The 16,837-nt window shown below is 36.5% G+C and overlaps 1 protein-coding gene across 1 annotated transcript in view; it reads left to right on the plus strand.

Annotated features, from left to right (window-relative positions):
* LOC134851003 (E3 ubiquitin-protein ligase HERC2-like) overlaps positions 1-16,837 on the plus strand; it is a 71,622-nt gene that overhangs the window by 10,767 nt on the left and 44,018 nt on the right. Inside the window, exons 7-16 of the mRNA XM_063866873.1 lie at positions 763-983; positions 1,184-1,364; positions 3,236-3,402; positions 3,570-3,744; positions 5,183-5,363; positions 5,948-8,365; positions 8,614-9,076; positions 10,188-10,396; positions 10,757-10,931; positions 16,255-16,629. Of these exons, the coding sequence (XP_063722943.1) occupies positions 763-983; positions 1,184-1,364; positions 3,236-3,402; positions 3,570-3,744; positions 5,183-5,363; positions 5,948-8,365; positions 8,614-9,076; positions 10,188-10,396; positions 10,757-10,931; positions 16,255-16,629 (4,565 nt within the window). The remainder of the gene's footprint in view (positions 1-762; positions 984-1,183; positions 1,365-3,235; positions 3,403-3,569; positions 3,745-5,182; positions 5,364-5,947; positions 8,366-8,613; positions 9,077-10,187; positions 10,397-10,756; positions 10,932-16,254; positions 16,630-16,837) is intronic.

The following is a 16,837-nucleotide window of genomic DNA, read 5'->3' on the forward strand; positions in this document are numbered from 1 at the left end:
CGACATGTCATTCAATTATCGATAAAAGAATTTTGAACACTATGTAATTTACATTAAAAAAATGAACTCCATTGTAACGCAAGGTGAAAACTAGGCACCAAATAATGGAATTTAGTTAAGCTTTCATTCGAGAATATCGGTGTTGTATTCTAATCCACTGCCTTAACAGAGATTCTAAAGAAATGACAAAACTTATGAATTCTAATTTGACTGATATTAACCGCGATTAACTAAATTATCTTACTGACAGCTCGATTGGAAGCGTTATTGCTATGACAGTTTTTAAGTGTAAAAGGACGAGGTGATTTCACTTATGGTTTTTTTCATTTGTTTTTTTTTCCGGAAAGGTTGTTTTTTCGCGGTTAGACTATGATTTCTTTTTAAGTTCAGTTCATTTCCTTTGTTAAAAGGAAGGTAAACTCCATATCAAACACCAAAACTGAAAAGGTGACAAATATTATGAATAACTTATATTTTCAAAAATGGAGTTTAATTTTCTGAATTCCCAGCGGAATAAAAAAAATACATATTGATTCAATTTTCTTTAACACGAAAAAAGGCCCAATCAGAAACAGTATTTGAAATTCAAAGTGCTTCAACGTGATATAATTTTTTCGATTTTGGAATCCTCAAAACTGTCCAAAAATGTTCAATCTACGTTTTTGCGGTTTCTCTGTTCTTTTACACGTTTCCGACTGTGTTGGCTATGTTAGTTATGTTGGCCAGTTTGAATAAAAAGTATTCAGTTTTTTTGCTGTTCAGATTTATGGAGTTGAAGATATGACTGTGAGCGAAATGTTCCTTTGCAATTTCTCTCTGCCTGTCAATGAAAACAGTAATGACCTATCCAGCAGAAACCAGCTAGTTCCATTAAATGAAGCCGCTTCATACATAGCGTGTCATCTGGATATATCTGCCAATTATTCACTGCCAAAAAACGCAACAACTGCATCTGGTCATCACAATCCCGCAAATGATCTAAGGTATCTAAAATGACAAAGTGAATTTTCACCTAATTATATCTGTTTTTTTTTTCAGGAAAGTCCTCAAATTTTTTTACATTGAGAGTATTAATTTTGGCTACTTCAAGTTAAGTGCTAGCCATGCTTTTTTGGTAAATTTAATACTCTGTGTGGGTCTATGACGAGGAGTTTTTTTGACACGCCGTATTTGGTATTTATAGTTTCGATTACGAAGTGTTGAGCAGTGGCTCCTGCGAGGAAACTTCAGACGTAAGGGACTTCCTGCAAAGTGGCGAGAGAGTGTCTAGATGCTGTGAGACTAAAAGTTACTCATTCTTCCTCATGCAAGACGGATCTCTCTTCTGGCGTCGGAGGAACTCGCCATTCGCTCTTACAAAACAGGTGATTAGCGTTTAAAATTAGAAGCAATTTATACGATTCCAGTTTTCTGGTATCAATTTCTAATGCAGTCCGCATAAAAAAAACAAATGCTGAAGAACGCTCGTTCTACCATTAACTATTGTGTATTCTGAACTTCTGGAAAAATTTGCGGTTTAAGGTTAAAGCTGCTTGCCGGTCCTAAATAGTGAGACAGCGTGTTCAGGTGATGTAAAAGGGTTTTGCTTTAATCAAAAATATGGGAAGGAATCTGGAAATTGTTAAAGTTCAATATTAAAGCAAGAGAAATTTCTTGTAAGAAACGTTGTTTACGGAGAAAAGTCTAGTTCTCGATTATAAGACACATGCCTTCGCAAGTGTAATTACTTTAAACCAAACCCCCAATTGTTTTGAGCCCATAAACAATTCGTAACGAGGTTTTCAAAAATAAGGAGAAGCAATGAGATAAAGGCCCAAAAACAAGGTTTTCACTTTTTGCAAAAAATTTCGATTTTCAAAAAATAAGTGTCCATGGAACGACCGTTTACTCCCATGTGGGCGTGAAAAGTCTTCTAGTCTCTTCTTACTTAACTTCCACTGTGTACAGCTTTTGAAAAATCTGTGGGGGAACATTTGACCCATATTTTTGATTTTTTTTTTCGTTTTCTCGAAAACTACTTCTCTCAAATTTGAGTTTTGGTTTCAATGGACAAAATTTTTTTGAAAACCTGCATAAGTGGCCACGGCCAATTTTTTTGCATATTTTGTGGATCTTTTTGACTGTTTTGTGGATCTTTCGACTTTTCTCGAAAACTATTCTCTCAAATCTGATATTGTTAGTTCAATGAAATAAAAGGTATTGGAAGCTTCTCTAGTTTAGTGGACTATAACATAAGTTTTACACAAGAAGTTATCCCGCTCTGAAATGTCAAATTTTTGATTTTTTGACAGTTTTTTTTAAACTTTGAATATTCTCGGAAACTACACTGTCATACCTGAAATTTTGGCTTCAATTCTCAGAACGGGCCCTGGGAAGTTCATTTGCTTATGCTTCTACGCCCAAATTTTTTAACTCCAAAAGTTTTGGCCTTCGGTAAATTATAAAATATGATCTTGTGACCGTTTTTTTTTTAATTTTGGCTTTTCTCGAAAACTACTCTCCCAAATCTAATATTGTGGGTTCAATGAGATAAAGGGTATTGGGAAGCCACCGTGCATTAGTATACTTTAACAAAAAGTTTTACTCAAGAAATTATTGCCGTCTGAAAAGTCTAACTTTTGATTTTTCAACCGTTTTTTAAACTTTTTGAATATTCTCAGAAACTCCTTCTAAATCTCAGATTTTGGGTGCAATGTATAGAACGGGTTGTGGGAAGCTCCCTTGCATGCGCGGCTACGCCCAGTTCTTTCAATACAAAAGTTATGACCCTCGGAAAAGTCAATTTTTTGTTTTTTCCATTTTTTGAAATTATTTGACCTTTCTCGAAAACTACGCTATCAAATCTGCGAAGAAGGGCTTAACGCGAAATTTTTTCCTGCAGAACCGTTGGTTCATTGATTTCTTGTAAGTAAAATGAAATGTGCTCGGGAATTGTCAAAATTTACAAACTTATCTCAGAAGCAACTAAGGTTTTGGGCAAAGTCGAATTTTTGAAATTACCAATCTTATCCCGCAACAGTATAACACATTCAAAAATTATCCAACAGGTACTTCCAGCTGCAGCTGGGCCCCTTGTTGTCTTTCAGCGAGACATGCAAAAATTTTGGTTCTCCTTGTTTTTCAATATTTTTCTTTTTCGACTTACATTTTTTTAAATATATTTGTGTTGTATCACAAGTGGTGCGAAGCTCTGCACCGACTCTGTGTTTAAATACTCACCTCTTTTCTTGTTCAGCAGACAAGCAACTTACCCACACTGTTGGAGGGTGGATGTTGGAGTGAGTGTGAGGGGAGTGCAAAAGTGAGGACGGTGGGGGCGAATGCGATGAGTGAAGTGGAGGTCATTGTGGTGCAAGATGACGTCACTGGCACTCTCTACATTGCCTATCTGGCATCTCCCTTGTGAGTTTTTAGCAGCTTTTTGCCCATTATTATTCTTTCAAAACAAGCTATTGCCATGTGCCGTTAAAGGAACAGTTTTTTAATGGAAAATAGTGATCGAAACTGTACACGTGTTATTATTCTGCGTAAAAAATCTTTTTTGAAGATTTGATATTTTTTGTTTTCAGAAGTGAGGCAAATGAAATGCGCGGAAATAGAGTTGTGCAACAGCAGCAGCATTGCATCGAGGCAAGTTTTGTGTTGTACAGTGAAAGAGAGCAGGAAACACCACAAGGCCACGGCGCAGTGCAGAGCTTCTCTGTTGGGTGTGGTAAAGTGGTCGCATGCACAGACAGAGGCGAGGTCAGTGCATTTAAAAGAACAATCATGTGAACAAATTCCCCTCACTCAGTTGACGGGGAGATTGTTCTCTACTTATCTGGGTCGATAGTGTTATTTTCAACTAATCAGAATTCAGAATTTTGAAGTTGACATGCTGTTCGAGTCTAAAAGAGCGAAGTGATTTTCCCTTATATAGGTCTTGTTAATTTTTTGCCTGTTCAAGAGTAATGAACGTAGTGAAGACCCTTATGTAGGTCTTGGTGATTTTTTTCAGGAAAAAGTCATAAAATTCTCTAATGACTATTTATTTAGGTATATTTATGAATGCAATTAGGTATATATGCTTTTCTGAGTTCATTTGAAATTCATCTGCTGAAATTTACTTAAATCGCATTTTCCAAATACGAATATTGAAATGGCGCGAAAAAACGTGAACCATTTCTAGTTTCGAAAGTGTTATTGAATTTTTAGATTTTTCAGCGGAATAATTACTTTTCCTAATAAAACAGTTTTCTCGTATTCGGTTGATTTTATCAAAAAGCTGCTATATTTTTGTTGTATTTTGCCACATGTTTGTTTGAAATTCGGAAAATTTTCCCTAAAAGTCAATTCTTTTGTTTTTTTTTGTGTTCATTGACTTTTTTCCAACTCTGTGTATTATGAGCTGCTTTATTAAGAGTAATGAACGTAATGAGTACTCTTATATAGGTCTTGCTGATTTTTTTTCAGCAAAAGTCTTAAAAAATGTTCACGCTCAATTTTGATTTTTCGCGGTTTGACTGGTGATTTCTTTTTAAGTTCAATGCATTTCTTTTGTTAAAAGGAAGGCAAACTCCTTTGTCGAACCGCAAAATTGTAAAGGTCGCGAAAAACGTGATCGACTTCTAATTTCAAAAATGGAAATTAGTTATCAGATTTCCCAGCGAAATAAAAGTTTTACCTATTGATCCATCCAGTTTTCTCAGATTGGGTTAATTTCAGCAAAAAAGTGTCCATCGTAAATTGTTCTACAATTTCAAAAAAGGCCATCTATTTTTTTCTTGGAAATTCAAAAGTTGATAATTTATAATAAAAAAAAGATTTTTTTTTTGCAGTTTTCTTGCGTTCATTACTCTTTTCCAACTGTCAGTTAGCTTTATTTATTAAATTTAATTCAAGTTCGGTTGGTAAAAGGGAGGCAATTTACGCCCTACATTTTAAGGGAATTCGTACAAAGAAACGTGAAATGGTTGATCCAGTTTTCTCTGATGGGTGAGTTATATGCAAGAACGTTTCAATCATAAGAAGACTTGAAACTGAAAGAGCTTTAACGTGATATAATTTTTCTCCGAAATTCAAAGGTTGGCAATTTTCAAACAGGAATCTTTTCTTTTTCGGTCTTCCACTGTTTGTTGACACTTTTCCAACTGTATGTTGGATTTGTTATTAAATTTATCAAAAAAAATGAGTGGTTGTTTAGGTGTTACAGTGGGATTTGTTTTCTGGAAGAGTTGATTGGGGTCCTGGCAGACTGCAGAGACCCCCTCTGGAGCACATCAGCTTAGGTTTGAAGACAGGAGAGGGAGTAGTGGGTGTGTCTGTGTGGGATCACGCCTTGATACATCTCTCCAGTGGAACTGTGGTGTCAATTTTTGAACAGGGTCAGTACCTTACGTTGTTGCACGATAAAGTAATAATGTTAGATTTTCAAAAATTATCCGTTCCATTTGGGAAATCATGGTTAAGCCATCATCCCTCTAAGTTTGCCGCTCTTTTTTTACGAGTAGTATTAGCAGGGGCGGATCTAAGGTTTTCTGGAAGGGGGTGGATTTTCAAAAAAAAGTTGTCCCATTTTTTGTAGACCAAATTGATGTTCTTAGCACTCTAAAACACCTTTGAAACCCTATTTCTGAAAAATTTTCTGCGCCGTGGGCAAATTTTTGTAGAAGCAGGTTAAAGTTTTTTTTCTAAAGTTATGACAAGTCGCAATTTTTCGGTGCGCGCACCCTCTCAAAATCAGTATATTTTAGTGCCAAAGGCGCCTTACGAAAAGTTTCAGGGTCGGTCGAAAACGAATTTCGAATATACTACCAAAGAGGCGAGTCTTTGAGTCGCTTGGTTTTCGAATCCCTGAGAGAGACATAATTGTTTGAAAATATAGAGTTTTGTTCAATGATTTTCCGGAAACAGTCTTACTGACTAATTCGCATTATGTAATGATGAAAGAAATATGTTCTGTTTTCAGACAACGACTTTATCCAAAAGAGATTCATCCAATCTGACCACGAAGTTAAATCAGTCCACGCAGGTCCCGGAGTTTCTTTTTTCATCTCGAAGGCAGGAAAACTGTTTTCGTGGAGCGAGCAGAATTCAGTGCTGAGTCTGCAGGGGTCGTCTAATTCCCAGCCTAAACCAGTTGAATGTCTGGCTCATGTAAATGTTGAATCGATCCATATTTCTCCGAACAGCTGTGCGGTTGTGACAGAGGACCATGAATGCTTACTGTGGGGTAGTATTTCGTCGTATTCCGGTAGACAAGTAGGAAACAAATCACACTCTGCGAAACCTACCAACGTTAGGAGCATCATGACGAGCAAAGGCGACGAAAGAGGAACTCTTTCGGGAGTTCATCTGTTTCTAGACCAGCTGATAGTAGAATTTGTGACAGAAAGTGAAGCACTGAGTTTAAGAGAACCTTTTGTGATTCAAGTAGATGCGGAGACTATAGAACTGATTGAGTGTGTTCTGAGGAGTTTGTACCATAGTACCAGCGGAAGCAATGAAGACTTGGTTCCGAATGAGACAGAGGAAACTGTGACGGTAGCTCTGATCAATGTGCTCTCCTTGCAACTTTCCGTAACTTTGAGAAGCAAAAAAGAAAGTCAAGTTAAGACATCGGACTTCTGCAAGCAGGTAGAGAAAGTTAAAGACATGATATGCCATTTTTCTTGGTCGCCAGACGTGATTGAAAGTATTCAAGAAGCTGCTCAAAAATGCTTGCAAGAATGTTGGCCGCTTCTTCTGCCTTCGTCACACGAGAGAAGCGAACTTTTGCTGCAAATGCTGTTAGGACACAAAAAAGATATCAGTAACGCAGAGTTCTTAGTAGATCTGCTGATGGGAAGTCTGCTTGCAAATGGAGAACTGGAATCGGATGTGAGACAGACAGTGACGTCATTGCATGAGATGTTGAGGAAGAGAACTGTAACAGAGACGAAAACCACAGGTGTCGACATAATTCTTGAAACTGAGCTGGAATCAGAACTAGATGAGTTGTATGACAGGAGTGGGAGCGGGCTAAAGTGGTCCGAGAAGATAGTGAAAGAGACATTGGTGCTGTTGGATCCTCACATCGTCCGTCTGATGAGTCTCCTTGTAGACATGAGAAACGGAGTGGCTTGTGACAAAAGTCTCCAATTACTGAGCAGTTTTGTTCGTCTTTTGTTTCACATGCTGCTGGAGCACAGCTTTTCTGTAGAGCGAAAAACAAAAATGCACAGTGAAAATTTAAAAATGATATGCTGGTCACTGATTATGCACTTGGCAAATGAACTAATTGCAAGTAGTTATAATACTCTGAAAGCTTGCTTTGAGAAATGCAAGAGCGATGAAGATGCAATTGAAGGCAACTTGGCGAAAGATTTGCAAAAAGAGCCGAACCTGATTTTACTGCGAGAAGTTCTTCTGACTATCACGACAGTCCTGCGTCCTAGTGGAATGACCCTTTCGAATGAGTTCATGTCATTTGTTCAAGGCTTAGCTGAAGTGTTGGCTAAATTGAACCATAAGCTCTCATCTAGTCATGGATCTAATTGCAGCGGCTTGGAGTACAGTGAATTGTCTGAGTGCTTGGACATATTCGATGGTCAGAAAGATGCTCTCTCTCTTTTGCCGCTGAGTGAGCTTCCAAGAATAGCAGACAGCGATCTACACAACCATAATGTAATGGCTGGTGAAAATAATAAGTGGGTAGTGATTGGAAAGATTGTCTATGAAACGAGATGGCTCTCGGAGAGCGAGCGGGATCTTTTTAGAGACTTCATGGAATCACAAACACAATCTGAATCTGCTCAGAGTCACAGTGAAAAAGAAGTGCCCGAGAAAGTTCTGAAGATGCTACAACCTCATATTCGAGGAAAGCTGACTGACAAAGCGAGGAGTCAGTTTTCGCATGTTAAATCAGATCAATTGTCTCCATTTATCGACCTTGAGCAGTTGACTAACTTCTTAATAGGATACTCAAGTACCTTGAACAACTCTCACCCATCAGTTAACGATGATACCAAATCGGAGAACGCGGAGTGGGCGTTACGACTGGCTCACTTCGGACTCAGATGGAGAAAGCAAGAGCTAGCAAGTAGCCTTAAGGGACTGAAAAAGAGACAACCAGATGTTGTATCGGTGCTAGGTTTCGCCCAAAACGTATGCGAAAAAGTTGAGCAAAATGTAGACAGATTTGTTGAAATTATGCTAAGAAGTGACCGAATGAAAGACCAGAAGCATGCTGATGAATGTGAGACAAGAGTCTCGTTGTTCCTCGACAGGTTCTGGGAGGACTGCAAAAGACAGATGAACTGTATCAAGTTGGAATCGGGACATGCTCTTGAGGAGCTGTCATTGATTCTTCTGACACTGATATTGAAACATGAAGGACTCTTGCCAGGTCAGGACTTTTTTTGACTGATGGAGAAGAATTTGAATTCTACTAGTTAACAAAATTGCTAAGTTGGGAAAATCACGCTCATCAGTGGTAAAAGTTTGGCGTTAATGATTTATATCACCATTCTTGATGGCATTATTATGCTTGCGAATAGCAAGCGTTATTAAAAACCAGTAAACTTATATATTTAAAAGTTAAGTTATCAATGATTTTGAAGCTTTGCTTCGGAATTGATTAAAAATGATTTGTAGGTGTGCTGAGAGAAGAAAAACCTCTGTCAAACTTCAGACTGAAAGAAATTGCGAAAAAATTGACTGCATTCCGAGTAGCCGTGATCAAATTGCACCAGGAGAACCCCCAAGTATCTTATAAGGAACTATGTGCTCCATTTTTTACTAGATGTCTTTTTCTCTTGCGTACAATACGACCTGCATTTCTGGTCAAAGTACAAAAAGATGTCGTAGCTAACAACTCAGTTTCAAATATAAGTAACAAATGGCTGGTCGCGTTGCGGAAAATCAATGGTCAGAGGAGCTCTTCAGTTTTTGCAACTAAGCCAAAATTTCCGGCTATGAATTGCCTTCAAGGAAGTGCAGAAGTTTCTGCAGACATAAGCAAACTGATTCTGACCTTTGTCAATGAGGGTCCTGCAATTAGTGACCTGAGGACGCTGGAAGTGCAAATGGACTTATTGTGGGAAGAACATAATGATGAGTTAGTTACAGTTGGTATTGTTGATACGTCACTCTTTGGTTGACCCGGTCAAAGCCGGTTTTAAATCACCTGCCAAATAAAACAAGAATAATCGCTTGCTATGCTCTTCTCATTTATATATTTTGTTTTTCCTTTTTTTACACAAGGGCAATGCAGTGTCTTATTATGGTAATTAAGGCCATTTTGTTCTTTGAACTACGTTGAAGTTTTTCAAAAAACAGTCAGTTTTTTTTCTGTTTCCTTGCGTTAATTACTCTGTTCAAACTGAGTTGCCTATGTTTGAAATGTTGACCATTTTTTGAAATCTTCTTCATTTTCTCAAAATCTACCTTGCCACAATCTTAGGTTAAGGGTTCAACCGCAAAAACCAGTGTTAACTTCATTGCTTAAACGGCTATGCCAAGTTTTTGTTAAAAAAGTTTTGGTCATAGAAATCGTCCAATTTGGAAATTTTGAACGTTTTTCGGAAACTTTATGACTGTTCTCAGAAAATGCACTTCCAATTTTGAGGCTAAGGGTTTGTTTGAAAAAACTTGTTTTATGAATCTTCTCTGCACAAGTGGTGTCCTGTCAATTTTTTAATTATGCAATTTATCGCCTGAGAAAATGTAATTTTTTAAGTTTTGTCCTTTTTGGAAGCTTTTTGAATTTTCTCCAAAATTTTACTGCTAAATCTAAGACTAAGTGTACAATCAAAGGAACATGCGCTATGAGGTTTATCTTCTTAGTGGCTACGCCCTAATTGTTGTAGAAACGCAATGTTAGACAAACGTCCTTTTTTGAGTTTTTTGTTTTGGGAAAATATCTTTTGCAGCAGTACATTATTAAAAATATTATCAAACTGGTACCTCCAGCTTTTGCTGGGCCCCTAGTGTTTAACTATTGTGAAGCGGCAATGGCGCAGATGCTGGGATGTGTGACGTTGAATCTCGAGGTCGGGCTTTCGAGTCCGGTACATTAAAGATTAAGTTTTACCTTTTCATTTTTGACCCTTTTTTTGCTGATTCGTGAAGTGCAGCTTCGCCTCTTTGTAACCTTATTTTGTTTAAACAGATCTGTGAATTTTTAAAAGCGTATTGAGATATAGCTGTCAATAGTTTATTATTTTCAGACACAGACGGTTGGATTCACTTGTCAGCTACGTTGAGGACAATATCTGTGCTCTGACGAAAGATTATCCCTTTTTGTCGAGGGAAACCGCCTTGTACCTTGGCCTAGCTTGCGGCTTAAAGGGAACAGCTATTTGTTCGCGCGATATGGAAAAAACAGCACTCGGAGTGCGAGAGGAGATAATTATGTCGGCTCTGCATTCTGTTACAGGTATGCACGGGGAGGGAGGGAAGGAGCCACCCACTCAGGAACCATCATTTTACCACATCCATTTTTGGATAGCCAGCTTTAAAAACTTCTGAAGGAACCTATGGCGCCAATTCACTCAGTTTTGAGGTGATAGCACCGCTTTTGGAAAGTTTTGGTCAAAACTGTATTTTCAGTACGTTTCTGTAAAATTTGTCTGCGACTCAAAATATTGGAGATTGCGGAAAGTAATTTTGAACCGAATTTTACCCAAACCTCGATATGTCAAACCTCGAGAACGCGATATTTCTGCCGCTTGATCCGTGCTCTTCATGTTTTCCAAAAAATGTATGCTGTTTTCTTACGATTTCTTGTTTACGATAGGTGATGTGGTACTCAACAGAGTGAGTGATGTGCTTCTGAGACAGCTAAACTGTACTGTTGGACAGTTTGAGAGAGAATTGAAACAGAGACAGCTAATCAGTCCCAGCATCACTAGCATGCAAGGAGTGACCTCGCAACAGCAGATTTACGCTCTAGTTGCTAACAAATACGCCAGGTTGGTCGAACGCATTACGTCTTCAATTGGCAAGCTGTGCTTATGAGAATAGGTTTCGCGTCTTAGACAAATGTCAAAAAATTGGCCTTTTTGAATAATGTTGAAGGTTCTGGCTAATTTTTTCAGGGCTCGCTTCCATCTGAAATTTTGAAAAAACAAGCGGTGTCAAAAAAAGAACAAATTTCAAGATGTATAGTAAGATTTTGCACTTTCACATCTGGTATGATACACATGTGTAAATCACGAACAAAACATTTATTTTAATGAAATATTCGTAATTTTTTTTTATATTCGTGTTGCGTGATTGCACCAGTATTTCAAATTTTGCACTATTGTTTCAAATTTTGAACTAATTTTTCAAATATGGAAACTTACTGCACACGTGTTTCATATGATGCTTATACTGCATGTGCAAAAGTCAAAAAGCATACATTTCGTCTTTTTTGTTAGCAAGACAAAATTTATACAAGACGTAAACTGCTATTTCTTGATTTTCTTTTCGCTAATGCTTAAACACTAAAAAGAAGGATTATTAATTAATTTTTTTCTGCAAATGCAAAGGTTTATGAAATGTTGCGAGCAGTTAGTGTTTTAGTACGAACCGTCTTTTTTTTTCTAACCTAACTCGCTAATAAAAGTATTCATTAAAAGTGTTCACTTCTGTGCCTTTTTGCGATAATCACGATCTGTAGCCTAGGAAATTTCATAACATGTGTTCTCGGCTTTATTTAGGCTAGTGTTTGTGATGGACTAAGCGTCCGTGGCTGAGTGGTTAGTGCATGATTCTCATAATTTCTAGGTTGCAGTAGGTCTAGGTTCGTTTCCGAGACTCGCCGAATTTTTCTAATTCAAGGCTTACTTTTACTCTTTCTTTTTGTCCTTTTTAGAACTCTAGAGCTGCTTTTTGCCGTGTGCTCGCTACCAGTGTTTGCCTCCGTAATAATTATTTGTATCTGTGTCTTTTCATGTAAACGAATCTGAAGCCAAAAAGCTCTATGGAACAGAAGGTTTTTATGATCAATTGTTTCGTGAGGATAGTTTCATAGTTTTTTAATTGATTTCCGGTTTATTTTCATGTCCAAAGGTTGAGTGTTTACACAAGCATGGCTTGTGTTATATTATGAACTCATTTTCCAACCTAAGTCGCAAATATTGTTGCGATGCAATTGTTGCGACAAAATGTGTTCATTGTGATCCAGCTATTAAGTACAGCCAATTCTAAAGATATTAACACAGACTATTATTTTACAAATAGCTTTTTAGCTTCAAGGCTTCATAGATCTGTAGCGTAGATGTAGGAAAGGAGACCAGCAGCAAAATAAGAGGGTTCGAACCTGGGCAGGGTCGGATGTTTTTAATGAGCTTTTTCGTAAACTAGTTTAAATGCGTCCGCTCTATAAGTTTAGTCATGTTACTTGGTAAATTTCTTTTTTCAAATTGACTGCTAATGCGTCTTAATTGGCTTGCGTCACTTAGCAATTTTGTAGACTCTCAATTGGCGTGCATCACTTATGAAATTTTGTAGACTCAAATTTTTACGTATTCAGTTTTTCCCAGTAGCGTTATCGGTCATATTTTTGCTTGTGTATGCGTATTGCAACTTCGCCTCTGTGTAAGAATTTGATTTTCATGTTCTACTTTGCACATCTTTTTTAATTTAATAGCAAAAAAGCTACCCTTGGATACTTTGACCCACGTGTTTTGTTGTATAAATTGATTTATTTAGAAACGATGAACGTAGCTCAGACTCTTTTATAGGTCGTGATGATTTTTTTGGTAGGAAAAGTCTGGACAATTGTTCAGGCTCAAATTTACCTTTTAGTGGTTTGGGTTTTGATTTCTTTTCAACTTCAATTCGTTCCTTTTGTTGAGAGATTCCCCTGCAACTTGAAAATTTTATTTATTGATTCAGTTTTTCTCAAATCGGGTTAATTTTATCTGAAAAGTGTCAATCAGAAATTGCTCTAGAATTTCAAGAGCTGAAGGGCAACTATTTTTTCTTGGAAAATTGAAAGTCAGTCTTCCTTTACACTTGCGAAGCTAATGTATTAGTACGAACCTTCTTTTTTTCAACCTAAGTCTCAAATATTGCTGCCACTTTTAGGGCACTCTTACAGCTTTTACATAGCATGTGCGTTGACATTCGAATAGTATTAAGTTAACACAGTCGATGGATTTTTAATTCATCAAATGAACCAAAAAAAAGTGATTTGTTTTGAAAAACAGCAGGAATGAAAACTTGAATTCAGAGATTTTCTAACACAATATATCTCGCAATTTTTTGAAATACTTAATTTATACTTAATGTGGCTTTATGGTTTGCAGTTTGTTTCATGCAAAAGTAGTGTGAATGCCTTCATTTTGCTATATTCCAACTTATTACACGCAAAATTGAGTCTATTTCTATTTGGTGCCTTTTTTGCTAAATTGCATTGGCAAGTTATTAGCATATGTAGCTGCTTTTCGTAACTAGTGCTCGTCTGTTGTTTAGCTTGCATGGTTGAGTGGATGAAGCGTGAGACTCAAAATATTTTGTGTGCACTATGTCGCAGATTTGAATCCTACACGTAGCTGAGTTTTTGCTAATTCGCTTATTTCTTTTTTGCTAATTAGGCTTATTTCTATTTTTTCTTATTTAATTGATACAGCTGATATATGGTCGTATTCTCACAAGTGTTTGCAAAGCGCAGCTTCGCCTCTCTGTTTTCTGTTTACTTGCGTTCATTGACTTCTTTTCATCTGTCATTACAATCGGGTACTAGGTTTTTTGCCGTAAACAACTTTGTCCACAGGATGACCAAAATTTGGTCATTTCCAAATAAATCCCTCTTTTCTTTGTTTCTACTCAAGATGCACGTCTAAATGCTGTAATTCAAAAGCTGGTTTCAAAAGTGATAATTGTTTTACAGCTGAAAAAGATTTTAGATGTAAGTTGATTTTTTTATCGGCTTTATTGATTTCGACCCCGTTTTTTGTCGGCTTACATGCCGGGTAATTTATTTTTTATTTTTATGGCAGACTTTTTGATACTTTTTTTAAATTTTTTTTCAGATGAATTAAAATTTATGTTTTCTTGTTTTTATAGGCGCCAAAAGTTTCCCTTAAAATAAAATTTTTTTGAGTTTTTCTGCTAGAATTTTTTTTGCAAATAATATTTGCTTTTTTTCGGATACATGGTTTCTGATTTTTCAATGCTGAAAGTGCGTGAAACTAGTTTAAGTTTTACTTAGATTGAAGTATTTTAGGCTTGAGCAAGTTTATTTGAAATTGATTCAATTTGCTGGTTTAACGTATTGTTTCAAAGGAATGTGCCGGCAAGTTCTGCTCGAGACTTAGGCGTGTGGTTCTTTGTGGCCGGTTTTTTTTTCCATTTTAGGTTTTATTAATGTTTTCTTTTCTGATCTAGCTCTTTTACCGTTGCGTATAAATTTCATAACTGATAACTCTTGATATAAATGCGTTGTTTTCATAGACTTTAGGAGTTTTTTTAAGTTTTTTGCAGCCATTGTTTGTAATTTTTGCTTTCTTGTGTTTGAAATTTTGTTTGTTTTATTTTTTCATTTTGATCTTTTACTATAGCGGATAGGCCCTTTATCCCCGATTGTTCTGATCGGATATGCAGATTCTTTGGCTGCAAGGTTTAATGAACAGTTTTTGAGTACATTTAGAGATTATCGTATCTCAGTTTTTTTGAACGAAATATTTTCTTATCTTTTTCGTCTATTGGTTATCAGAAAGTATTGAATGGAGTTAAACCCAAATCCTTTTTTTGCTTTGAAGTTAATTGACTTCTATATCAATTGCAAAAAAAAGTGTTAACTGTTTTTTTAGCCTACAAATTCTTCAAAATTCATTCATTTTTTTTTTCAATTTTTGTTGCAGACACTTGATCTTTTTATTTTTGGAGCTTTATTGCGTATCGCAAGTGGCGCGAAGCTCAGCTTCACCTCTTTGTAAAATTTTTTGGCGGTTTGAATTTTTTTCGCGGTTTGACTTTTGATTTTATTCAAGTTCTGTTCATTTCCTATGTTAAGTGGAATGCTATCTCCTCTAAAACAGCAAAAGTGAAAAAGTCCCAAAAAACGTCTTCGGCTTTTAATTTCGAAAGTAGATTTGGATTAAGAGCAATGAACGTATTGAGTACTTTTATATAGGCCTTGCTGGTTTTTTTGTTTTGTTTTCAGGGAAAAGTCTTAAAATTTGTTCACGCTCAATTTTTCGCGGCGTGACTTGTGATTTCTTTTTAAATTTAGTGCATTTCTATTGTTAAAGGAAAAGCAAACTCCACTATCGAACAGCAAAAGATGTGATTGACTCCTAATTTCGAAAATGGAAATTAATTATGAGAACTCCCAGCGAAATAAAAGTTTTTCCTATTGATCCAGTTTTTTCAGGTTGTGTCCACTTTAACAAATAAGTGTCCATCATAAATTGTTCTACAAATTCAAAAGTTGAAGATTTTTGTTAAGTTTCCTTGCGTTCATCACTCTTTTCCAAGTTTCAGTTTGCTATGTTTTCCAGATTTCCAATAAGATCGAAAAGTTACCTAGCAATCTAGCTTTCTCAAATTGGATTAATTTTATCAAAAAAGTGTCAAACATAATTTTTTCTAGAAATTCGAAGAGCTATAAGGCTATCTTTTTTTTTCTTTGAAACTCGAAAGTTTTCAGAAAACAAGTCAGTTTTTTCGAGTATCTTGCGTTCATTGACTCTTTAAGATTAAAAGAAAGTAGTGAGTACTCTTACATAAGTCTTGCTGATTTATTTTTTCAGGAAAAAGTCTTAGAAGTTGTTCACGCTCAATTTTGATTTTTCGCGGTTTGACTTGTGATTTCGTTTTAATTTTAGTGCATTTCTGTTGTAAAAAGGAAGGCAAACTCCACTATGGAAGAAAAAGTCTTGAAATTTGTTCAGGCTCAAATTTACTTTTTCGCAATTTGAATTTGATTTCTTTTTAAATTCAGTTCATTTCCTTTGTTGAAAGGAAGGCAAACTCCACTATCGAACAGCAGAAGTGTAAAGGTCACGATTAACATAATCGACTTCGTTTTGAATGTGGATTTTAGTTTTCAAATTTCCCATCGAAATGAAAAAGTTATCTATTGATTTTCAAATGGGCTGGGTTTAACAAAAACGCAGCATTCATAAAAGATTCGTGAAATTCAAAGAGCTGCAAGGTGATTTATTTTTTTCTTACTTAAAATCGCAAGCTGAAAAGTTTTGGTCTCATGGAGTTCATTGAGAGCTCTGCTGCACCTCTGTGTCATTCTCAGAATTAGTGAGGTTGAACATGTTTGAATCTTCCTTATTTTGTTGTTTTTAGGCCCATCAGCCAGCTACTGCATGTGATCTGCAGCCTCCCGCTCAGTGGGTGGTCCGGGAAACATCCCGGAGAACCTCAACTCAATTCGATTGGATCCAATCTTAGTCTCGTAGACTGTGGTGCTGTGAGTTCTCTCATACGCCTTAAACATCTTTTTGGGCCCCTGTGTCCGTCAGAAGCCCTTGATAGCGGCTGTGAACTGGGGGCAGATAAAGCAGCAGCAGTTATGGACTCGAACTGTGTTTATTTCGAAGAAGACAACGAAGAGCAAACAAAGAGCGAAAGTGGCCACAGCAGTGCAAGAAGGAGAAAGACAACAATAGCTGCTTACGAGAAAGATCAAAAGGAAATGCCAACTGGCAAAGACATGCTCAAGTTAGTCATTATGGCATTAAAGTCATCCGAGTACCGTGCAGAAGTTACGCCATGAAATATGTTTTTTTTTGGTTTTGTTATGACCATCAGTTTATCAAAACTTTTCGTTCTCAAAAATATTTTTGTTTCTCAGAACCATGTTTCTCAGAACCATGTAATTCTCATCATGCACTATTTAATATTTTTTCTGCTTTGAAATTCACACATT

The sequence above is a fragment of the Symsagittifera roscoffensis genome, chromosome 7 (assembly GCF_963678635.1).
Source record: "Symsagittifera roscoffensis chromosome 7, txSymRosc1.1, whole genome shotgun sequence".
Classification (NCBI taxonomy): domain Eukaryota; kingdom Metazoa; phylum Xenacoelomorpha; order Acoela; family Convolutidae; genus Symsagittifera; species Symsagittifera roscoffensis.